We start from the raw sequence: 26,126 nt of genomic DNA, 5'->3' as shown, positions 1-26,126 counted from the left end.
CCCTGAGTGATAGACGGGAACGATCAGCTCTCAGCCCGCTGCATGCTGTGTGCTGACTCGGTGGGGACGACTACAAAATATAGCGATCACTTTTCAATAATGTGTAGTAAATGAAATGACTAGTTAGTGAAATCAAAGTCCTATGTTGCAAACAGAATGGGCATTTTTATCTAGTGGCCATCCACAATGATATGAATCGATTTGAAGAAATATAATGGCTGACGCATAGAACGTATTTATTAAACGTTTTGCAGCGCAGTGGTGTGTGTAACTGCCCCCCCCCCCCCCCCCCCCCCCCCCCCCCGCCCGTGTAACATTAGATAGAGGCTATGAGAACTTGACATGGAGCTGACTTTTTTTTTTTTTCCCGAATCTGAATAATAACGAGAAACTTCGGGTAGAAGAAATATCTGTTTCCATCACATTATTCGTGCCTTCCCAAATACAATATTCGGATTCGGATACATCCCTAGTATGTATGTGTATATATATATATATATACACACACACACACACACACACATATATATATATACATATATAATAACAGTAGAATAAATATCAATATAATGTATACACACATACAACCTCTGGAGACATGACGTCACTGTACAAGCTGCTTTAGAGTTACTTGAAATGTATTTTGTTGCTTTAAATGACGAACCCATTGATGCCACTACAGCAGCCAAGGCTGGTCATGAGAAACATTTCCAAGTACTGTATCTAAAATACCCTTAATGACACACAAAAACTGCCTGGACTAATTGAAAACATCCACTAAGTCAACAAATTGAACTATTCCTTTAAAGTGATGAAACATGCGGTTCTCTTCCTTACCTAGGGACTGGTGGGTATCTGGGTGTACGTACTCCAGGGGATCTCTGCTCTGACTTTTGGGATTGGACAGCCAGTGATGACAGTGGCAGTGGGATGCTGGACTCCTCCCCAAGGTGGGTACACCACTGCACGAGAATGCCAGGGCCTCCACAGCACCTCGAAACCCAGACCTGGGTATAAAAATAGTCCATACTTTGGAATCAGGGCGAGGTAAGGGGCGGGAGCCCCATGGAAAGAGAAACAGAGAAGATAAGGTTCAATTCAAGTTTATTTGTATAAAGCTTTTTACAGATAACTGTCACAAAGACACTTTACAGAGTAGCAAAACAAGAGACAAAGCAAAACGAGCAAACGGAGCAAACACCAGACATGAACCCCCAAATAGCAGGTACATAAGGCATAAGGCCTTCTCCCTGTGGGGAGAAAACCCTCAAACGGTGGCGGGAAAAAACTCCCCAATGGGAAAAAATCTTGAGAGGAACCCGGCTATAGAGGGGGAGCCCATCCTCCACTGGCCAGCCTAGTGTAAAGTAGTAGACAGCAAATAAAATGGGTTGAAGAGGTTACAGCTGAGGTGAATGCTAACAGGAATAGTAATAGACCAAATGATATAGTGGGCAGTTTAGAGGAGCCGGATGATGGATCTGGAGCTCCAGACAGCATCAAGGCATAGGCAGTGGAGGAACACAGCTGAAGCAGTCCATGACCATGGAGCGAAGGACAGGACTGGAGCTATTGACACTCCAGGATTGGATTCAGGCCGAGGAAACAGGCTGCAGTGGACTTTGGACTCATGGCGAGGTAGGGTGAGGGAGCCCCGTCTGCATAGCAGTAGTAGTTAACACCATCACTGCTTATGATGCCCTGAAGAGGAAGCATGTACAAGGAAAAAAGCAAAGGACCCAACACAGATCCTTGGGGAACTCCAAAGTTTACCCTGGAATACTCAGAGGAATTATTTACCCTAACAGCCTGAAGTCTGTCAGTGAGTTAGGATTTAAACTACATAAGGGCTTGCCCAGTGACACCAACTGATTTTTATAGCCTATGGAGGAGGATATGGTGGTCTGTGGTATCAAAGGCAGCACTCAGGTTCAATACTCGGACGAGGGCTGTCTCAGTACTATGATGCTTCCTAAAACCAGACTGAAACCTCTCATACACATTTTTATCCTATAGGGAAGAAGAGAGTTGTTGTGCTACACATTTCTCAAGAACCTTTGATAGAAATGGAAAATTTAAAAAGGTCTATAGTTAGCTAGGTCTGGTCCAAATTTGATCTCTTGAGCAGTGGCCTGATTTGTGCCTTCTTGAAAGATATGGGAACATAGCCGGATAGCAGTGAAGAGTTAATTATGTTAAGAATTGGTTTGCTAAGAACAGGCAATAACACCTCCAGTAGCTTTGAGTTTGGGGTCAAGAGTGCAGGTGGTTGATTTGGAAGAAAGAACTAGTTTGACTTGTCATAAGGTTGATAGTTCAGTTATTACATTTAAATTAAATTATTGGCTTATTTCAAATTTAATTACAGCTCAGTATTCAAGAATCACTGTTTAGGGAGTCACCCTCAGCTACCCTGTAAGTGACACAGCACTCTGAATACTGAACCCAGAACAACTGGAGATCACCCTTTATCAACCTCAACACTTAAAATTATTTAGAGGGAATTGACCCTTGGCACTTATAAATTCAGGTGTCTCTATTTGACTTCGTTGGTGGATCATTCCATCGGCATGAGAAAGGAAACACAATCACACATATACAAAAATATAAGCTTTAATGACAAATAATTCCAAAAATTAAGCAGTTTGGTTGTAATATGGGATAGGATACTGGCACAGTATAGCACAATACAACTCTGTACATATAATGTAGCATGTAGTGACGAGTCAGACATTACATTATTAGTATTGTGGTTCATAAGTGATATGCTATCTCAACAAGGTTTCTGGGTACCGCTACACAGAAACTTATTATGAACTAGTACAATTCTACGCACATAGCCTATGATTAGTATGAGACAGACAACAATCAGTTACACTCAACTCATAACACAAAGGTCTTTAACAATACAATTAGATTTATAGTCCAGCAGCTATCTTGCTATTGCTGGTCTTATACAGATGCACACATAAATAGCTAACGGTAGGTTAAACTTCGAATTATGGCGTTACTTACGAGTCAGAGTGTGGAGAGAAGAGGAAGAGAGGAAAGATGGAGGAGAAAGTGATCCCCGAGACCCGGCTGAGGCAACACATGCTAGGTTCAAAGCTGGAAAATGCAGCTTGGGACAGGTCAGCTACGGCTCAGGTACGGAGGATAAAGGAAAAATTTGAAAAAGGAAAAAGAAGACGACGTGGCCTCGGTGGTCATTGACTTGAAAACCTGGCCGGGTGAAAGAGCGATCTGAGCTGTCATTGGCTGTTTGGAGGGCAAACCTTTATATCACATCCACCTTTCCCATTGGGGGAAAGCCTAAATTTCCCACTAAAAAGAATATTTCATCAGGTTTCAATAACTTTGGTGAATATTTATTCAATTTTGAAGTAGTTGGATAATTATTTAGCAATGCAAGAAAGGTGAATATACTTTGTACCTCGACTTTCGTTGCGAGTATTAAAAGATAACCATACCAAACATGATTACTTTCGGTTCAGGTTACGGGAAGATGAAGAATTATTTCTTAAGCGGGCAGCATACTTCTTGCGGAAACGAAGTTCGGCGAGGTTGTAAGAACAAAATGACGTGATTGCAGAGAAAACAAACAAACGCATTCCCTTGCCGAAGTTCTTTTCAGCACTTCTTGCACCTTCAAGATTTTCTAACTAGCCGAAATCACCGCAGATGACACCAATGTGAACATCGTGTGTGATTGGTCAGAAATTCAAGGTGGGCGTGATTTATGTTGTTTTATTTTCGCAAGCTGATTCCCCATCTCCATGGAGACCACACTGCCGGGAACGTTACAACAATAACATATAAACATAATACATAATAATACATTGGCAATTCAATCCAATAATACATTTACAATCCATTCGCTGCCATTGCTGTTTTGTTTCCCAGCGAGTAGCCGTAGCCTATTGATACTTTTGTTGCTACGTGCAGTTGCTACAGATAGAATGATTCCATTTGGGTAACATGTGATTGGTGAGAATACTGAATGGGCGGAGTCTTAACTAATGGAATGTTCAGCGAAACTGCATCGAGTATAAAACAATTTTGTCCGTAGAGAACTTCTTTGGTTTTGGCAAGCCGAAAAAAATTTGACTTCTTTTGAAGTATGCTGTCCGCTTTAGTTGTGCAGGCTAGGGAACTCAGAAAGGCGATGCTGTAAGATTCTCACTTTGAGTTTTTCAGACCTGTTGGATATTGGAATGGTATTTGCTAATTATGCTTAATACAATTAGAATTTTCTCCATTCGCTGGTGTGAATGGAGCGGCCTTGAAATACTGAGGGTGCCCGCTAGTCTCTCGGTGGTTCTCTATAGGGGTATGCACCAATTGTCTAGGTGCCGAGTTTTTTCAGTCCGAAGCTACCACACCGTGGGGGGTTCATACCACGAGCGTGGTTAACAACGAATTAACATTCATTACTATGCCTCCACTACATTCAAGCAGGTTGTTAATCCCCCCCCAGTTTCATCTATAGCTTTGATTTTAGAATTATGAGTATCAGACACAGGCTCATTTGGGAGCTTATGCAGAAATAAAGCATTTTGTGCCCTCAAAGAGAGGACTGCAGAGAAACAACTTACAGCTGCCCTACTGACTAGTTCACTCATAAATATGGGAGTAAACGATTCCAGTCATTCTATGTCTCTAGGAGGCAGGTCTGTGATTAATCAATCAATAAAATTTTATTTGTGTAGCGTATTTTACAGCAGTTGTCACAATACGCTTTACAGACAACCCTGACCTAAACCCCCACAGCAGCAAGCGTAAGGCAACAGAGGCAAGGAAAAACTCCCTGTGGCAGATGGGAAGAAACATTGGAAGGCTCAAGGGGGCAACCCATCCTCCTCTGGTCGGCTCAGGGTGCTGACTGGTGACCAACATGTCAGTCAGTTTTATAGTGATATCAATAAAGCTGTTGTTGACTAGTGTGAAAACAGATATTTTTTCTCTTAATTCCTAATATTTTACTGCAAAAGAAAGTCGAGAAATCGTTACTGCTACCAGAAGCTGGAATTTGAGGTTTAGTTTCTGCATGATTATTAGTTAGATCAGCAACTGTTTTGAATTGGAACTGCGGATTATTCTTATTTTTTTGTATAAGCTTTGAAAACTAAGTAAGCCTTGCATTGGAGAGAGAATGCTTATAGGCACCAAGACTCTCTTTCCATGCTAGGCGATATACCTGCTGTTTAGTGGAATGCCACTTGCATTCCAGTTGGCGAGACTTCTGTTTAAGAGCCTGTGTATGGTCAGTATACCAAGGTCCAAGTCTCTTCTCAATAACTTTTTTACTTTTCAATGGAGCAACGACATCAAGTGTTTCACATATATTATTACATATTGGCAATAGCCAATCCCTCTGCCAGATCATCAATTGAGCTTGTAAGTCAAATTGCCTCCAGGGGGCGTCTGGTTCGTGATGTCACAGCCCAATGTTAAAATCCTATTGACTTTTAAAAAATCATTGATTGTAAAATATTTATAGCGATTAAAAATAAAGGATTTCTCACGTTTTTTTGGGACCGTCATTCTCTGCCGTAGCATGTGCTTGTTTATATTTATTTCAATCTCTGGAGGGGAAAAAAATGGATTTATGTCGATTTACGATCTGTTGGTGGTCCTGAACTACACTAAATCAAAGTCGCATGGATATACGTCACAACCACGTGTGCTTGTAAGTCTACCTGCCAACTGCTTGTCTGGGATCAGATTTCCCTTCCCAGGTCCTAACCTTAACCATTAGTAGGGGAAAGATATGGTTTATAAAGTTTGGGTTAGCTAACGTTAACGTTAGGAAGGGCTGGATCAGCAGGTAGCTAGCTAGCTGTCAAAGTCAGGTTTATTTGTCATTACAAACCATATGCTGTACAGTACACGATGTAACGAAACTTTGTTTCGCAAGGCTTCGGTGTAACCGTAGACCGTATAGGGGTGTAACATAGACTTTCAGTCTGCTCACAGCACTGAAGGAATACACACATTGTGAAAATTAGAATGACTGCAGTTGCACTTAGACAAGACAGGTGCAGCAGTTGCAGTAGGCAAGAGATAGACAATTTCTAATAAACTGTTTTATTAAAACATAGTAAGTAGTAGACATATTGTCGGTAATTTATCGAAAACCATGCTGTATTGTTGTTGTGTTGTGATAAAAATATATATGACTCCATTTTAAATCACGTCTTAAGTTAGTTAGGTTAGGTTGTACTCTTTTATACGGTCTATGGTTGTACTTTATAGATCCCTGAAAGGAAATCCTGTTGTCATCACGACCGTACAATTATGATGTGAAATAAACAATATAACTTAATAGTAATAAATCTGTTATTTCCAGTAATTTTAAATTGAAATACGATATCAAAGTGACATTAGAAGTAGAAGGGCGCAAGCGTGTTCCAGCTGAGCCGTGACAATATAAGCGTGCGTCATGAGCACAGTACCGGTATGTGTAGTTCCTAAGCGTACTAAACGTACACAACGTTGTACCTGGTACTTGTCATGGATCAGTTGTGCTGCTGATATTATATTTCATGAGTCATATATGTCATGAGTACTGCATACCAACGGCTAACTGGTTCCCGACTTGTAACTAAAAATATCGCTTATTGAAAATTGCCCCATTCATTTTCTCATTGACAAATTTGCGGGAAAACGAGGGGAGTGGCTTGGTGACGTTTTCACTTACAAGCTCTATAGACAAGGAGTAAGCTGAAACATCTAAATCAAAGTATTCCAGAATTGTATCAAGTTTGTAGCAGTGTTGTAATAGTGCGACCTAAGTACATTTTAGGTTCAGATGTTCTGGGGTGAGCTAACTGTAGGTGTAGTGTTATGAGAAAATAGGTTATATGGATAGATTACAACATCACTGACATCACCACCAAAACGTAAGACCAGATCTAAAGTATGACCACAATGTGTGGGACCGACAACATTTTGAGTGAAGTTGATGGATTCAAAGATATTAACAAATGCAGATGTAAGAGGATCATCTGAATTTTCATAGTGCAGGTTGAAGTCACCTAACATTACCACTTTGACATAGTTTATACCTAAGTGAGAGAAGAATTCTGTAAAGTTATGAACAAAGCTAGAGCATGGGCCAAGAGGTCTGCAGACAGTCACTGACAATTGTCTGAAAAAGGTAGTGCCTGCCGTCATTGGGCTGAGAAAGGTTCATTAATAACACTTCAGAGGAATCTAATTTATAATCTGGTTTTGGAATTGCATGAGTAAGGTCATTGTAAATAGTAGCAACACCGCGGGGGGATTTGACACTCGTATATGAAACCAGGCAGAGATGACTCATTTAAAGAGAAGTTCTCATCCACTTTCAGCCATGTTTCAGTGAGACATAATACATTAAGACAATAATCAGTGATTATTTGCCTTAGAATTAAAGGAGTAACATGGTGGTTTTCACACTTTCTTGGTTTTATGTGCTATTTGCACAAGAGGCATTAAAGAAACACAATGAGTAAAGTATTAAATATGTCCATTCTTTATTTTTGGAGAAATATGCATTTTAAATTTATCGTCCTATTTTCAACCGGTTGAGAATGTTATCGACTTAGTGCGTCACAAGTACAGTAACCACTCCCCTTTCCACACCCCGTAAAGAAATCTGACTGGCCACACCGTCCTGCTACAAGTGTGCTGTGAAGTTTAGGTAGCAAACAACAAGGCTGAATCCTTCTGATGTAATTTACATAGAAACTATACGCTCAGATCGCCTAGTTTCACTCACTGTCGCCAAGGAGAATCGATAACGTTTCAGAAAATATATAACTTTAAAAGGTTTAATTCAATCTTCTACTGGGAATTTTGCCGTTTATTGAGGGTGTGACAGAAAATTTCGGTGCCGCTGACTATAATCAAATGTTTTTCAGATTTACCGTTCATTTTAAGTACATTTTTATGGGTTAGTGCTGTCCGATTGTGCTAGCTACTTCACATTAACCCTGTACAGCGATCAGTAAAGGCTAACAGCACAGCACCACTTAATTATTGTCACTTCTATCACCACTGTAATGAACTAAAAAAGGCGACAAACTACCTTTTTCTGTGAGAAGTGTATTGTCGAGCTCACATGCATACACTGCTGGCGACATTCTAAAGCTCCGTTTTGCCCTCCCTACTGTCAGTCAGATTGCTGTGATAGCTCATTCTAAATCATATTTGGGAACCCATAGATAATTCATGACCCATAGTTTGTGCCGCTGGCTTACAGGCAAGACAATGCAAATATTTGACTAACGTTAGGTTCACTTATTAGAGTGCCTTTTAAGGACTATTAGACTATCTCTGGTTGGTTATATTCATTTATAGCTAGCTAGCTAACGTTAGCTAGCTATGTAGTTTGCTTTCATAATGTAATGTTATCGATAACATTAGCTAGTTTGCTTTCATAAGGACATTATAGTTGTGGTTTTATCTTAAGTTGGCTAGCTAGCTAGCAAAAATTATTATTGGATATAAGTCAACGTCCTTAGCTATCGATACTTGATATACTAAGTTAGCTAGCTTGTGAAAATTCAGTCTCCCAAGATGAGCGCATATCATGGAGGTAGCTATGGTAACGGGGCAGTGTCTATCAATCATAGCTAACTGACAGTTCTCATTATCGCGCCCGAACAGTTCGGGTTAACTTTTATAGTGGGAAATTTAGGCTTAGAAAAATGCATTTTAAAATACATTTTAATGACTGAATAATAAAAAAATTATGCACATTTGTTTTATTTTTGCCTAAAGACAACTGGCAAGTGTCACATTCAACCACCATGTTACTCCTTTAAGGGATCTTATGTTTAGTAATCCAAGTTTCAAAATATTATTATTTCTGCAATTAATGACAGCATGGATTGTCTCAGTATTGATCAAATTTTTGTGGCAAAATTTAAAAAAAATTAATTATTTAGAATATGGGGGACAGACACAGTCTCAATAGGGTGAAGTCTACTCTGAAGTTTTGGGGAGCTAGCAGACATCTGTGTAGGGCAGAGTGTCCGAGAGCTGGCCTTGGCTCTGAATAGTCCATTTTGAGAATTCAAATTAGAGGCTATGTGTCTAGATAGAAGAGTGGCACACCACTTGGCTAACTAGCGATTTAATGACAACAGTCAGCTATATATTTTGTCGCTGCACCGAATAGGGTAGGGACCAGAGCAGGTTACTGACCGGCACATCGTCTTTGCCATCAAACACACAATTTCGAAACGACTTTTTTTGACCTCCGATTGCCTCAAAAGGACGTTGTTAGTACCGGCATGACTCGCGTTTTGGGAAATTTATGTTTATGTTTTCCCTTAGCCAACACTGTCAGATTGTCCTTTATGTGAGTCGCTCTAGCACCAGGAATACAATTTACTATAGTCACTTGTTTAAAAACTCTCACATCTTGGATTCAGCCATCTCTCAGCAAGAGGATGATGGAGCCTTCTTGTCAGTGAGTTATCACATTGCCAGTCCCCAGTGAGCTATATGTTGTCACTAATGTTCCCACCCTGTGACATACTGCTTTTATTGCAGAGACCCACATACTGTATAATCATCAACTTTCATATTTTTCTGTACTCTACAGTATGTAATGTTTTCTTGTATGGGGATGGGATGACTTTAAAGCAATATTCAACCGTCCACCACGTTTTGGCAATGTTCCAGCTCACATCATATCTGGTGCTTGAACCACAAACCCTGCTGAAGCTACCAATGAACGCTTACGTTACAGTGTGAAATATCCTCATTATAAAATACCAACCTATTTAAAGTCACTCAATTTAAAAAATAACATATATAACCTAAATATTTTGAGCAGTAATGCTTACATATCAAGGATGAAATCTTATCTGTGTTCAGAAGGACAATAGCGTTGTCCTTCTGCAGAGAATCAATGTCGTTATCCTCTTCTGACTTACTCCAGAAAACAATATCAGCTAGGTCTATCAGCAAACATATGGCATAGCTATGCTCGGGGGGGGGGGGGGGGGGGGGGTTTGCAGTCTAGAAAAAGCAAAAAAGTTTATGACTACGAAAACATAACCTCTAGTGACTTCTTAAAGGTTTGTTTACCTTTGTATTGTTTGTAAACATTGAAGCAAAATAGGCCTGTATTTTGAGTTATGGTGGGGTGAGAACAATTAAAAGAGCACACTGTCCATCTAGAAGTTCTACTCTTCAAGAATATAGGACTATATAACCAAAATTCATTCTTAAGATAAGTTACATATTGCACCTTTAAAAGGGACATTCTTCTGCTAAATTAACTTAATTACCATGACAAAATAGTAGGCCTACTTAGTTAGAATGTTTTATCTTTTTGTTTAACAATAATATAATTTGAACTGGGTCATTTTTTTATATTTCTGAAAACTAGAAACACTCCCCTATTCATATATTTTTGAATGATGGCGATATCTCTCTCAGATCCAGAGTTATGAGCTTTTTACTTCTCCATGTGTCTAAAAGTAAAAAGTGATAAAAATGGCTTTAAAGATTCTGTTCTGTTACATTATAATTCCACTGAGGAGCATGAGACAAACTTTCCTAACTAACTTAGATGCTTGATTATTTTTTATTAGCTAGTGTTATCTCTATTAATTTCTGGACACTGCAGCAGCTTGTAAAGACTGCTCCTCTCGTTATGATCATAATCGTCATTAGAATGCAGCCCTCTTTGTCAGCTGTAGCAACTGTAGCCTAACTCTCAGTTTTGCTAGCTCACTCAGGGCTCCAGACTAACTTTTTACATTGGTTGCACTGGTGCACCTAACTTTCTCATTTAGGTGCACCAGCACATAATTTAGGCACCCAAATTTTTTCACCGCGCCTTTTGGCGCCACAATAATACATTTTAAGCGCTCCCATACACATTGGTAATTTCTTAACACATTATGTAAATGATTGTAATCAGGAATAAAGGTGCAGATAAATGTTTTTTCAAATTTAAAACACAGCACAAACAAGAAATCGCAATAACATCAATTGTTTAAAAAATAAACTTAAAAAGTGCTGATGTTTAAAGTGTTTGACAAACTCAAATAAATAAATCAAACTCAAATAACTCAGACAAAAGTGTGCGCTGCTCCCGGAGGAGACAGGGCGCGGTTTCACACATACATGCCTTTTTTTTTTTTTCCCACCCACATTCAGCAAAAAGAATATCAGGGTCAGAGCCAATCAGAGACAGAGTAGGGGCATGTCTTCGCAGAATGCGGGTGGAAAAAATAAATAACGCTACACATATACACATAATAGTATAAAGAATAATATAAGTCGTAATTTTACGAGAAAAAAAATCATGATATTATGAGAATAAAATCATAAAATTTTGAGAAAAAAAATAATTTTCAGGAGAATCAGCAGCCAACGAAACCAAGAGGACAGTCTAATGGCAGCCTGAGCCTGCAATTTCCTCCAAGTCCGTGTGGTTCTTTCTTCGGAATAGACACAGTTTCTTGCACAATCTTTTAAATGTCCTGATACTTATGATATTGTGGTGCTGATGTGCCAAAAGATTAAGTATTTAGTTATTTGTGAAACCTATACTAAAGTATAACTTCACAAGATGCTCCACCTTCCTCAGACGGCAGGCTGCTCTTCTGATATTTCCCGTCTAAAATAACACATAAGCCGCGTTTCCACCGCAGGAACTATACCCCCGGAACTAGGAACCTTTTGAGGAACTCAGTGCGTTTCCACCGCAGGAACTAGGGTCTAAATTTAGTTCCTGGGGCTTTATTTTACCCCCCAAAAGGTTCCTGCTCGGGGGGTAGTACTTTCCGAAAGTACAGGAACCTTTTGGGTGGCGCTTGCAGCGCTGAACATTTCTGATTGGTCGAGTACTCGCAGCATTTTTTTGTGTTTTTTTGTTTTCAGGCGCCATGTTTAAAAATATGCAGGCGCAAACCGATTTATTTTCATAATAACTTCAAATCAAACTTGTATGTTATGCGGCGCAGTAGCCTACTTTTGGTTATAGCCTGCCAACGTCTTGGAATTATAACGTGTGCTCTTCTGCTCTTTTCTTGCTTTAGTATTCGTTTTATAAAATGCTAAGCATTCGTGCTGGGACAGCATATTACGTACTAAAACATTCAAACGGATTAATTCGGTTGCTGAATATTTTCTTCCGGATTTTCTTTGTTAGCCCGTTGTAATTGACTCAAAACGTTTGATACAGTTATGTGAGGTATGCGGTAGTTCTGCGTAATTAACATTGGTGATACAGTACAAGCAAACTGGAAATCACCTTCCGCACTTTTTGTCAGGGTAAAATAACAGGTTAATTCTAGTAATCGTCCCTTTAGCTTTTTCAGACTGCCGTAATTTTACTCAATTTTACTGCCATTTTTCAATTCCACGAAAAGACCAGGAAGACTATGGACTAATTTATGGTGCATGGTTCGCATCTGGAGGGCACACTTCGCTGCTCGGCTAGCAGTAACTTCGAAGGAAAGCAAACGGTGGCTGTACCACTACTAATTTACATTTTCACGCAAGTCCGAGTTTTCGTTCTATTCTTGTCATTTTGCGATTAGCCTATATGGAATTGACGACGAGAAAGTAATCAAACAGCAAATTGTTTACAACGTGTGCATGTTTTCTGCTGTTGTTGCCAGTTATACATATAAATGTGAATGCATTCTGTCGCTTTGGATGTCAAGACATGAAAGCGAATGTTCGCATAAAAACATAATGAATGTGTTTGAGAGGATATATGAAAATCAATAAATACAAAAGTAACCATATATAGTCATTGTTGGTAACCCGTTGTATATACGTGGAATAAACCCCTCCGGGCTGTCCCGGTTATTAGAAAATAATGTAGGCTACTTCGGTGGTAGTATGGGGTTACAGAAGAAATCATATGACAGATGGACCGACGACAACGTCGCTTTTTCATATGTAAGTGGGCTAATTTGCCTAATCTTCGCGGTACTTTAGACCCTGGTGGAAACGCAGACAACCATTGGCTGAAGGAACCTTTTAGTTCCTGGTAAAGTAGTTCCTGGGACTGAAAGTTCCGGGTAATTTTGGTGGAAACGCGGCTATAGTCTAAAATTACGACTTTATTCTCGTAATATTATGACTTTTTTCATGTAAAATTACGACTTTATTCTCATAATATTACGACTTTATTCTCGTAATATTACGACTTTATTCTCGTAATATTACGACCTTATTCTCGAAATCTCCGATTTTTTTTCCCCTCGATGTGGCCCTAATACTCTGTCGTAACACACAGAGACAGACCTGCTAAATGTCAGGTGCACCGGTGCGACCAATGAAAATGTTTAGTCGCACTTGACAGATTTTTGGTCGCATGTGCAACCAAAATGGTCGCACTCTGGAGCCTTGTCACTACATTCACAAAACCTTAAAAATAAACACTTTCCCTTTCGTTTTCATGGGGGAAAAATCACCATGTTGTAAGAATGGAAATTTAATTAGTTGAATCACTCAAACATTTTAAATGCCCTAAAAAAAATTTGCGCTGTTTTGGCGATTTGCCAACAATTTGCATCCGTGACATCCGACGGGTTTCTCCAGGCCACCATTTTAATCAGATGTATTGTACCATTATAACAGCAGCTCTAGATAAAAAGGGTAGGCACCTACGTAGCTCAACTGGAACAGGCTCCGCTTTGGCTCAATCAAACACTGTTTATTTTCAGATAACATATTTATCACGTTTATTTTTTACTTGTCCGATCAGACAACTGCATGGAGCATTCCACTTGCCCGAACAGAGTTTACTGGTCCCGGGGAAGCCGGCAAGCGTTAATGTCGAGCCCGGAGAAACTGTTACTTGCTGCATGCTAATCCCCCCTGTGTTAATCATGGCTAGCCGGCATTAGCCTACCTGACTGCACTCAACATCATTCTGATTCTCCTTTCTCTTCCTCTTCAAATATTTTCGGATGTCCATCTGGAAAATTTAATTGACTGGATCCGCCAGTTGTCGTCACTGAATGATAGTTAATGCCAGTGCTTGAGATGGGCAGGAGCTGTCGGGACTTGTGCCGACACTTCTTTTGATTACCAATATTAATTTATTTTAATCAGTATGTATTTTGAGGAATAGCTACCGGCACTTATTTTGGTCCAATTCAGACACTGGTTAACACTATGGTATTTTTGTAATATTTGAAGCGTCAATACCTACCTTTCCGTTGTCTCGCTGAAGAAAAAAAAGTGCCACTTTAACAGGCAGTGCGACCTGTGCTCGCTGCAAGTCTTCCGACCACCTCAGAAAATAGCGAGAAAGGAGCAAGCATGGAGCGCGCAGCCTTGGCTCTTATTGAAAATAAATATGTGGACGTGACAGTATGGTTTTGAAAGCACACTTAGGCACAAATATTTACATTTTTAATTTAAGAATTTAATATATAGGCTATATATATATATATATATATAATTTTTTATTTTATTATTTATTTTTAAATTTTAATGTATGGTGTGGCAGCAAAACCTTACCAGCGGAAACGTTGAATGCCATTCCAAAAGTAAAATTAGACATTCAATACGGTGGTGCAATGGGTAGCACTGTTGCCCCCCAGCAAGAAGGTGGGTTCGAATCTCGGCTTTGGGCCTCACAAAAACTCTGTCATTCCCACTGCAATATACATTTTAAACAAGGACAAATAGACTGTCACTACTTTATAATGCAGCTTTGCCTGTTATTTATGGAATTGTTTGTGGTTTAATGTAATTTTATGTGAGCCTTTCATGGGTGTATGTTTTTATGTTGTTTGTGAGCCCCTAACCTAAGACAATTTTCTAACACTGTGATAGACAATAAAGTTTTTTGAATCTTGAATCTTGAATCTTCTGTGTGGAGTTTGCATGTTCTCCCCGTGTCCATGTGGGTTTCCTCTGGGTACTCCAAAGACATGCAGGAAGGCTCACTGGAGACTCTAAATTGCCCATAGGTATGTGTGTGAGAGTGAATGGTGTGTGTGCCCTGCCCTGTGACCTTCATTCCTTTTGCGACTGTAACCTGTCCATGTCTGTAACATTTGTACATTTTTCATCTTTAGATTAGACCTTGAATAATTTTTTTTGATGTAATAAATTTCTTCATTTTAATCTGGTTGTTAGTCATGCATTTTGATAAATATTCATCAAACTAGTTGTTCTGCCTATTAACAAATTCAGTGGTTTAATTGACAATTGATGTCTTTGATGACAATTATCAAATTAAATCAAATAAATATATTTTATATGTCCCAAATACGGTATTCGGATTCGGATACATCCCTACTTCCCAGACTGATATTATAAAGAAACTAAGTCCACCATTTGATGAAAAGCCCATACAGAAACTAGCTTATTTGTATATGACCAAATAAACAAACTGATTTCACCTTGCCACATTATGTATTGATATTGTGCTCAAACATTTTGACTAATCAAACATTCAGTCATACAAGTTTTATCCATTTACTGGGGTTGTCTTTATTCATAAACATCATCGATCACTAACAGTACAACACAATCAGTTGAACTGCAGAATATTGACAATCATAATTAGTACCATGGAAGGCATAGATTAGCCTACTGTTTAGCCATGTAGCCTGCAGTGAGGCTCTTTTCATGCAATGAAACAAGCTTCACTTTCTGTTCTTAAGTTGCAAATACTTTAAACTAGTAAATGATTGTATGTTTTTATGTGATGAAAAACGCTTCACTTTCCATGCATAATTTACAAATAGTTCAAACTAGTAAATGATTTTTGTTTTAACATTTGTTTGCAGCCAGATTTGTGAGTAAATGTTTTGAAATCAGCTTTCGATAGGTCTATAATTGAACATATGTGCATAGCTGATGCTGCAGGTATAACAGGGTCAGGATCTGACTATCTCAATACTTTCCTCCTGTGTCACCAGGTAATTTGCATCACAGATTACCTGTACGTCACAGAGCAGACATGCTGATACTCCTTCAGGAGTATTGCCTATTAACGTTCTTTTGTTGGGGGTCTCATGGCACTTAATTGTATTTTAGGTATTTTTTGTTACTGCACATAAAGAGGCCTATTTTACAGAGTTGTGAACTTGCTACTATTTTGCTGAACGAATAGCCTACCACTTGCACTATAGAATATGAATTGCACTGTTGAAGAGATCGATGTGTTCCTTTTATAAGACTGCTTTAGCAGCTACAAAGTGTTTTCAGAAAGACAAAAATAAAGACTAAAGTGGTTCATTTGTTTTTTAAAAAGTTAAGCTTAACTAATGTGAAGGAGTGGCCCTTCACTAGCTTAATTGTTTAATTGATTGTATTGAATTTTAATTGATTCAATTTAATTGTTTCATTGATTTAATTTGTGATTGTAACCCAGGTGCAATTGATTGGCTAAGCCTATTTAAGTGGCTGTCAGTAGGGACGGGAGAGAGGGAAGGTGAGCCACTACTAACATTTGTACTACTGGGGCTATTAAAATAAACGATTAGTCCTTTTTACAAGTCTTGTTTTTCTCAGTTGTTTTTAAGCCTTTTTTCATTTGGAGTCAAGTGGAATGTGGCCCCTTTCCCTGTGGGGCGACTCACTTTTGAAAGGCTTTTAAAGGGATTTTACACTGAGTTTTTATTGGACTTGGAAGATGTTTTTGGACAAGCCAATGATGCAAAGAGTTGCATTTCTGGTCAGAGGTCCTAAGAAAGATCCAGGTGGGGCTGAAGGTGGACCATTGGGACCAGACAGAGCACCAGGGCCCAGAAGTGGGAGCAGCTGGAATACCCCTTGATTGGCTGGGGAGCTGTAGCTAGCTCTGTTTGAAGGGGTAATGGTCCAGAGGCTGTGGGACAGCAACTCTGAAAGCCAGTAGGAGGAGCCTATTGGGAGGTGGTGTCCTGGCCCTGTAGAGTTGTTGAGGCCAGAGGGAGGAACTACCTGGTGTCCCTAATCGGGGGGCTGGCCTCAACAATCTGGGAGAGGAGCTACCCAATGTGATTTTCTTTATGGAATGCGATGTTCTAAATTGACTGCTTCGGAAGCACCTGCCCCTTGTCTTGCAAACGTGGTATGCAAGACTGGAGAGGGGGGAGGAAATGTGAAGGAGTGGCCCTTTACTAGCTTAATTGTTTCATTGATTGTATTTAATTGTAATTGTAACCAAGGTGCATTTGATTGGCTCAGCTTATTTAAGTGGCTGTCAGTAGGGACAGGAGAGAGGGAAGGTGAGCCACTACTAACATTTCTACTGCTGATGCTTTTAAAATAAATTATTAGTCCTTTTTACAGGTCTTGTTTTTCTCAATTGTTTAGACATTTTGACAACTAAGCAGGATTAATAAGCAATACCTTTTGTCTCCATCCCAGTGGGAGTTCTGCCAGCCTGTTATAAAAAAATGTCAGCGGTCCTTTCCTGCGCAGATTTCTCATTCCATGAATCCGTGTTCATAATTTCGTTTTTTTTTTGCCATTGTGGCTTTAATGCGCAATTCAAAATCCTGTTCTAATGATTGTTGAAACATCTTAAATCTTTCTGATATATACAACTAATTAATTGGTTGGCCTACTTTGAGTCATATTTATAGGCCATATTGTAGATTTTAAGTCTCTTGGTTAATCATTATTAACCGATTAATGGGTGTCGAGGATCAATTAAAAGAATTGCACAAAAGTTCTGACGTGATAGCTCCTCACATTTGGGGGCATGTGGAGCTTGACTGCACCTGCCTTGTTCTTGCAGGTCATCATGGTCGCTGTTGCTAAGAGACCACCTGCTGGACTCACCTGTTGGCCTGGGCTCACCACCGAGATATGGCTCTCTGCCCCTTCAGGCTGTTTGTGATACTGAAGAAGGCCTGAACCTCAGCCCCTCCCTTCTCTCCTCCCCCGCCCATGGACTCACACATCTTCTGCCCCAGGGCCAGGAGCTGCAGGGTAATATAGTCACACACACACCTGCTGTCCCAGGACCAGGGGGGTATACTATGATGAAAGCTTAACTTACCCTAGGGTTCTTTGCGTTAACTGGCTTCACAAAAACCTAACAACCTTAAAAAGGTGGTTATCAACATGCTAAGTGAACATTGGCTTTATTACTCAAGCTCTGTGCGCATTACAGTAAAAGTGGTGGTGTGTCAAAAAATGAGCCTATAGCAGTAGAACATGAAAAAACGACTGATTTGGACAGATACGAAGAACATAAAACAATCAATGTCAAAATGTAACACCAACAAAGTTGTTGCCACCAACAAAGCCAAGGACAAGCTTGACGAAAAAAAATTATGCTAACAGCATAAATTTGTTTGTTATGCCTTGTTTGCCTGGCCACTACTAACGAATAAATGTACACTCACTAATTGTCCTGCGGTCTATTTCTAATGTGACAACTGCTCATTCTACAGCTTCTAAACCTTAAACTTGATAGCCTACAGGATATTTAAAATGGCCTATTCCCTGAAGCAATCACAGCAAAGTTTATTTATAAACTCAATTATATGACTCCAGCATTGTCCCATAGTTAAGGGAAGTAAATATGGACACATAGTCTAGGCAAGCTTCTTCAACCCTATGTACTGTATTCCCTCAGTTGAGAATCTATATATTTCATACAGTGTATCCTCGGAGAAAGCTGGCGGATTAATTCAGTCTGTAAATAATATTCACCCTGCAAAAACACCCCCAAAATCTATGGGATCCTTGAGAAATGGACACCTTTTCTAAGGAGTTATTTAGTCAAAGGGTGGTGCTTATACACTCGCCGACCACTTCATTAGGTACACCTGTTCAACTGCAAACTGCACCCGTTAATGCAAATAGCTAATCAGCCAATCACGTGGCAGCAGCTCAATGCATTTAGGCATGTAGACATGGTCAAGACGATCTGCTGAAGTTCAAACCAAGCATCAGAATGGGGAAGAAAGGTGATTTAAGTGACTTTGAACGTGGCATGTTTGTTGGTGCCAGACAGGCTGGTTTTAGTATTTCAGAAACTGCTGATCTACTGGAATTTTCACGCACAACCATCTCTAGGGTTTACAGAGAATGGTCCGAAAAATAAAAAATATCCAGTGAGCGGCAGTTCTCTGGGTGAAAATGCCTTGTTGATGGCAGAGGTCATAGGAGAATGACCAAACTGGTTCGAGCTGATATAAAGTCAACAGGAACTCAAATAACCACTTGTTACAACCGAAGTATGCAGAAGAGAATCTCTGAATGCACACCACGTTAAACTTTGAAGCAGATGGGCTACAGCAGCAGAAGACCACACCGGGTGCCACTCACCTAATGAAGTGGCCGGTGAGTGTATATGAAAATAACCTGCCAGGTTGGCAGTGCAGCATAAGTTACCATGAAAATATTACCCCAATTTATAGTGAGTCAGCTTTGTGATATGAAAACTCAGGGTTAAAGTTTAAATTAGCTCACTAACCTCATAATCTCACTTTGTACTTATGGAGGTATTTTTGTAGTAAAAGTCACACATATGAAAGTGGTTTCACAAATATCTAAACGGTTTCAAAAATATGTATATGGTTCCACAAATCTGTAAATGGGTTTCACAAATATCTAAACCAGGGGTGTCCAGACCTTTTTGGCTTACGATTTACTTGGAGGGTTGAAAATGAAAATTGAAAAGACGTCAAATTTGGCCATTGTTTGGACATTCAATGCTGAAAATGGGTCCAGTTACAGCATAAATTATCCAATACTGGAGTATCAGAATTGGGGATAGAGTATCAGTACATAATGCACATGCCGTTGACTGAATGCTATCCACAACTGGTGTACATGACAGTGCCTCTAGCATCAAAGCCTTAGACTATAGTTGGCATCAGCCTCAGGAAAAAAATGGTATCAATGCACATCCAGTGCTAATTCATACCTTGCTGTGGCTGGGGAACACAGCCCAACTGGAATTTGAACCTCCCAGTCATGAGATGCATGAATGCAGTGAACAGTGCACCACCCAAAGGCCCTGCATCTGCACACTTTTAAAAAAAGACATAAATGCACTGTGTAGAAACATTGGAATTTACTCATAAAACAAGTCTTAAAGAGTGTGCATCTTTCTCTACCCTTCCCATGCCAGGTAGTTGGGTATAAATAACTTGCTCTCCGTAGATATATGGAACAGCTGTCTGTCTGGGGACTGGGATGTCATTGACTGGCTGTAATGCAGGGTTCAAGAATGCCAAGAACCTGAAAAAAAACACTCAGTATTTTACTAATCTTTCCCAGGTGAAGCCACTGAAACAGTACTTACTAACTAAACGTGTTGGCATAAACTCTCTCTCTGGGGACTGGGATCTCATGGACTGATGTCAATCTGGTCTTCCAGAACGTTCAGAACCTGAAGGCAAAAAAAATAAAAAAATAAGTACAGACTAAAGAATTTTAATAAGTGCACACTGGAGAGGGACAGCAACACTGATGTTTTAAAGAGTGAGCTAGCGAGCTGGTGACATCGTGGAACCATCAGGTGCTTTCCATCTTAAAAGAACTCACCCAATGTATCAAATGACATCACATCATGTGACATGTTGCCAATGGCAATTGCCAATGATTCAAGATGACCAGGTAACAACAGTTTTTTTTTAATTAATGTTTTTTTTATTTTTACGAGCAACACCATCAAGTACTGCATACATTTTTTAATATTATTGGCAAATTACCCAGGAGTTATGTCGCCTAAATGCACTTGTGCATTATGAATCACTTTCAAAATATAACCTCTCAAAAGATGTTTGCACAACAAGACATTTACGGGTAAAACAACTATAATCCAATCAATTATGTTGTAAAACTAATTCTAGATTACCTAAATCACAAAAGAAAAGATCAACTCAAAGCACTGCATGTATTTCCAGGGAACTGTAAACAAACACTGCGACTAATGGTGAACTTACTTGCTGAAGACGTGTGAATAAACACTATCTGGAGACTCCATCATGGACCAACTGTGATTCTTTGTTGGAGAACATCCTGAACTTGATTTAAAAAAGGACAGTTCAAGTTTTCACAAAGTAATCTGAAGAAGCCATAGAAAAGGTTTTTTTTTTTTTTAAAGTGTGCAGATTCCACTATTTGAAGTGGAACTTTTGGTGTCAGACAGTCTGCAGTGTGGAATAAGAATTTAAAAAAATGCAAACAGTATGACTGATTATGAACTTACTGGCTGAAAATGCGTGAATAGACTCTCTGTTTGGACACTCTGTCATTGACTGGCTGTGACGCTGTGATGGAGGACATCCCGAACCTGAGGGGAAAAAAACCCATACTGTTATGTTCCTACTGTCACTTCACTTTCTAGTTGGTTATCTGTTTCTTTCCTGCGCGATCTTTGCTTCAGTTCGTAGTATGGGTGTGGTTTCCTCTAACTCTCTCTCCCCTCAGCTGACCATTCTCACCTGTTCTGGTCGCATTCTCACGCACTGGTCAATCACTCACATTTCATTAACCTGTTCCCTGTTTGCATTCTCACGCTCTGTTCAGTTATTTCTCAATTCACTCACCTGGTTCACATAGTATATATTCTATGTTCCCCTGCTCTTCAGTGTCAGATTGTGCCTCTGTTTACAGTGCCTTTCCAGCGTTTACTCCTGTCAGTTTGTCTCGTGCTTGATCTTGCATATTTCCCGACCCCCGTTTTCTGCCTCCCGTCTTTGCTTTGTTGATTTCCTGTTTTTGACCTTCGCCTGTTTTTCGACTTTGATTTTGCCTACTGTCTTGTACTTTTGCCCCGGTGGATTTTTCTGGTTTTGATCTTTTGCACAAACTGACTATGAGACTGCCTGCTGTATTGTGTGCTGTTGCATTAAACATCTCCTACGGGAGTTTCGCCACTCCGCTGTCTGAGTCTGCATTTGGGTTCACCAAACTTCAACTTGTGACACATATAGTTCAATTTCTCAATTAATTTTGCCGTTTAGCCTATATCACCTTGTTTTCCCTGGATGATGGGTCTGATTGGGAAAATGAAATATATAAAATATTAAATAACTCAAATAGGACATGAATTTATTTTGAAATTATTAATTTGTCATCAACATCAGTTTGACTATTTGTAAAGCAAATAGTGTGGATTGCTTCTTGAACTTTGGACTCACTCTGAATGTACTGAGCCAGGAGATACAACTCCTAATATACAATGTTTATCTCAGTTTCCTGATGAGTTCATCTTTTCCTGGACACCCCTTAGTCTGAGGCTGTTTTTCTTGATTTGGGCTAGGCCCCTTAGTTCCAGTGCAGGCAAATCTTAATGCTACAGCATACAATCACATTCTAGACTGTTCTGTGCTTCCCCAGCATTCTAGTGAAGGCCCTTTCCTGTTTCATGCTTGATAGTGCCCCTGGGCATACGGCAAGGTCCATATAGAAATGGTTTTTTCGAGAACGTTGTCGAAGAACTTGACTGGCCTGCACAGAGCCCTGAGCTCAACCCCATCCAACACCTTTGGGATTAATTGGAGAGCCAACTGCAAGCCGGGCCTAATCGCCAAATCAGTGCCCAACCTCACTAATGCTCTTTTGGCTGAATGGAAGCAAATCTCTTCAGCAATGCGCCAACACCTTGTGTAAAGCTTGTCCCTACCACAGAGCTTCTCCAGCCTAGCTCCACAGTGGTGGAACAAACTCCCTGTTCCCCTACGAACTACTCAGTTATTGCCCATTTTCTGCCGTGGTCTGAAGACTCATCTCTTCAGACTATACCTGGACTAAATCACCACTTTGCAGGGCACTCACAATCTGGGAGTTTTTATCACTTAAATCCCCTCTTTCATGGTACACATGTACCTCCTGGTCCACTTTCATGTTACATGTACCTCCATCCAGCATTGTACTTTGTATCATTATCTTGATGTTGTAGTTTGTCATGCCTCCTAGTTTGACTTAGCATAGATTTGGACAGAGAGTAATGTTTACTGGGTGAACTGGACTGTTTTCAAGGCTATGAATAACTGTTACAAAATTAGTATTGTACCTTATCGGACCTGTGTTTGTAGTCGTTTCAGTTACCTTCGGTATGCACTTATTGTATGTCGCTTTGGATAAAAGCATCTGCCAAATAATCAATCAATCAATCAATCAATCAATCAATTTTATTTGTATAGCGCTTTGTCACAAAGCAGCTTTACAGAGAACCAGCCCCCAAAGAGTAAGCCTAGGGCAAAAGTGGCAAGGAAAAACTCCCTGACTGATAACAGGAAGAAACCTTGAGCTGAACCGGACTCAGAGGGGGAACCCATCTACCGCGGGCAGGCACTGGTTTGTTATGGAAAGTCAATAGTGGCAGGAGGCAAGGGTACCCAGCTGGTCTAGCTGGTCTAGGGCTGGAGCTCCGGGCCAGGGGGGGGTGCTCAGCAAGTTTGGGCTAGAGCTCCGGGCAGGTGTTAGGGGGTTCAAAAGGTATATTAGCAAGCAGAGCAGAAGAGACAGAGGTGCCTGGGTGCAATACGGAAAACCCCAGCAGAATAAGGCTATAGCAGCATAGCTAAGGGAAACGGAGGCAGGGGCCAGCGCAGCCATGTGGGCAGGCTTGAGACAGTCATCACCAGACCATGACCGGTTCAGCTTAACACAGCACTACCAATGATGATCCAGTGACAGCACTAACCGCTCAGTCCACCAGAGACTCTATAGCTATGCCCGCCACCCACTCCTGCCCCTCAAATATAGGAGAGACTAAAAAGATGTTTTGAGCCTAGCTTTAAATAAGGTTATAGTGTCTGCGCCCCGAACACGGGCAGGCAACTTGTTCCGCAGGAGGGGAGCACGATAGGAGAAGGCTCTACCACCTATGGTACTTTTAGCTATTCTAGGAATAACAAGGAGGCCTGCACCCTGCGAACGGAGCGTTCGTGAGGGAATATAAGGAATGAGTAAATCATTTAAGTACAGAGGGGCAAGCCCATGTAAGGCTTTAAAAGTAAGAAGTAGTATCTTATAGTCTATTCGGAATTTAATTGGCAGCTAGTGAAGCGATGCTAGCACTGGGCTGATGTGTTCGAATCTCCTTGTTCTAGTGAGAATACGAGCTGCTGCATTTTGAATTAGCTGGAGCCCTTTCAGAGAGGAATTTGCACATCCAGACAAAAGAGCATTGCAGTAATCTAATCTTGAAGTAACAAAAGCATGACCTAGCTTTTCTGCATCATGTCATTTTTGAGATATTTCTCAAGCGATAAAAAGCAACCCTAGAGATGGTTTTAATATGTATATCAAATGCAAGATCTGGATCAAAGGTAACACCACGATCTTTGATTACAGCACTTGAAGCAATGTTAAGCATATAGTCAGATAGTTTGCATCTGAGGGACTTGGGCCCCACTACCATTATCTCGGTCTTATCGGAGTTAAGCAAGAGAAAATTTTGGGTCATCCATTCCTTTATGTCTGTAAGACAGGCTTTGATCTCTGACAGCTAGACAACTTCATCAGGTTTAACTGATAGATACAACTGGGTGTCATCTGCATAGCAGTGGAAATTAGTGCCATGTTTGCGAATAACTTGTCCCAGGGGGAGCATATAAAGAGAGAAGAGCAAAGGCCCAAGCACAGATCCTTGTGGTACTCCATATCTAACGCTGGATTTATAAGAGGAATCATTATTAAAATGCACTAATTGATATTGGTCTGATAGGTAAGATCTGAACCAAGAGAGTGTCTGTCCACAGAGGCCTACAAGATTTTCAAGCCTATCCAGAAGGATGAGGTGATCAACTGTGTCAAATGCTGCACTTAAGTCTAAAAGCACAAGTACAGAGATGCAGCCATTGTCTGAAGCGAGGGGTAGGTCATTGAGTACTTTGACCAGGGCTGTTTCAGTGCTGTGAGAGGGTCTAAAACCAGATTGAAAAACTTCCAATTTATGATTGGAGTGCAAAAGTGAACCAAGTTGTTTTGAAATGGCCTTTTCTAGTATTTTAGAAAGGAACGGGAGGTTCGAGATAGGCCTGTAGTTAGACAGGTCATTCACATTCAAGTTTGGCTTCTTAAGAAGGGGTTTGATGACTGCAAGTTTAAGAATTTGTGGTATGTGTCCAGATGCTAAAGACTCATTGACAATATATAACATTGGTGTTCTAATCACTGGTAGTAGCTCCTTGAAAAGTTTCGTAGGGATAGGGTCTAGAAGACAAGTAGAAGATTTCGAGGAATTAACTATGGCATTAAACTCCACGAGGTCTGTTGGAGCAAAAGAGTTTAGATAGGCCGCCCATCTTTATGAAGATTCTTCTGAAGATTCTGCATCCATGCGTTGAGCGGATGGAAGGGCAGACCCTATATGAGGATTGGAAGGAGAACTTTGAATCTTGTCCCTGAATTTTATAATTTTGTCATCAAAGAAATTCATGAAGTCACTGCTACTAAATGATATTGAGACACATGAGATGAGTTGGTAACTTCAAGTTTAAGCATTCTATGGAAAACTGCTAATAAATGGAATTTTAAGGGATGCCAAGTACCATTTTCTCCATTACTGCTGTCCGATCCCAGGGGAAAGAAGACAAATCCATTGTCACTGGGTAGATAAACAGCTTTTCTGACAAGATCTTTGAGTTCAAGCAATTGCCTTCTTGTCCTGTCACTTAAACTTTGGGCATAGGCTATGTTCAATATCTTAGACTGACAGGGCTTGTCAAAGAAGTTTGATGAGTGACTTTGGTTAATTATATTACATGCTCATGTTCCATCCAGTCTTTTCTCCTTGACACATATAAAGTTTTCCCCATGAAGCAACAGTCTTTGCTTTTTGTGGAAATATACAATGGCCTTGTATCAGGGTGCCTGTCGCTACCTCTTTTTGCATGTTGCATTTCACTAATTCGCTTGCTCACCTGTGCCATTGGATTATGGCTGTTCTTGACACGGTTTTTGAAGACTTGCAAATAGTATTCAAAGGGAAACCTCAAAAACTCATTTAATGAGCAGTCAAACCTTGAGACATCTTCTTACAAATGTATCAGACTGTGTACATTGTACACATTGAATGTTTTTCCATAAAAATCAGCACACTTTGTGACAAAATGTTTCATGAGTTCCCCTGCATATGAAATAAGCATGTTGTATATCACCGTCAGAGTCCAGCATGATTGACAGAGCCACAATTAATGTTTATAAGTGAGCGTAAGTTTTACATGAAACAACATTTTGAA

At 40.1% G+C, this 26,126-nt stretch overlaps 1 protein-coding gene across 8 annotated transcripts in view; it reads left to right on the top strand.

The window, feature by feature from the left end:
- The window catches only part of LOC118235095 (basic helix-loop-helix and HMG box domain-containing protein 1-like), a 70,095-nt gene that overhangs the window by 10,013 nt on the left and 33,956 nt on the right, over positions 1 to 26,126 (top strand). For all 8 annotated transcript variants that reach the window (XM_035432099.1, XM_035432100.1, XM_035432104.1 and 5 more), the window contains 2 exons: positions 842 to 950; positions 17,711 to 17,904. In XM_035432099.1, the coding sequence (XP_035287990.1) occupies positions 842 to 950; positions 17,711 to 17,904 (303 nt within the window). The remainder of the gene's footprint in view (positions 1 to 841; positions 951 to 17,710; positions 17,905 to 26,126) is intronic.

The sequence above is a fragment of the Anguilla anguilla genome, chromosome 9 (assembly GCF_013347855.1).
Source record: "Anguilla anguilla isolate fAngAng1 chromosome 9, fAngAng1.pri, whole genome shotgun sequence".
Lineage (NCBI taxonomy): Eukaryota > Metazoa > Chordata > Actinopteri > Anguilliformes > Anguillidae > Anguilla > Anguilla anguilla.
Note: the sequence above shows the minus strand (reverse complement) of the source record. Positions and strands in the feature narration are given on the sequence as shown.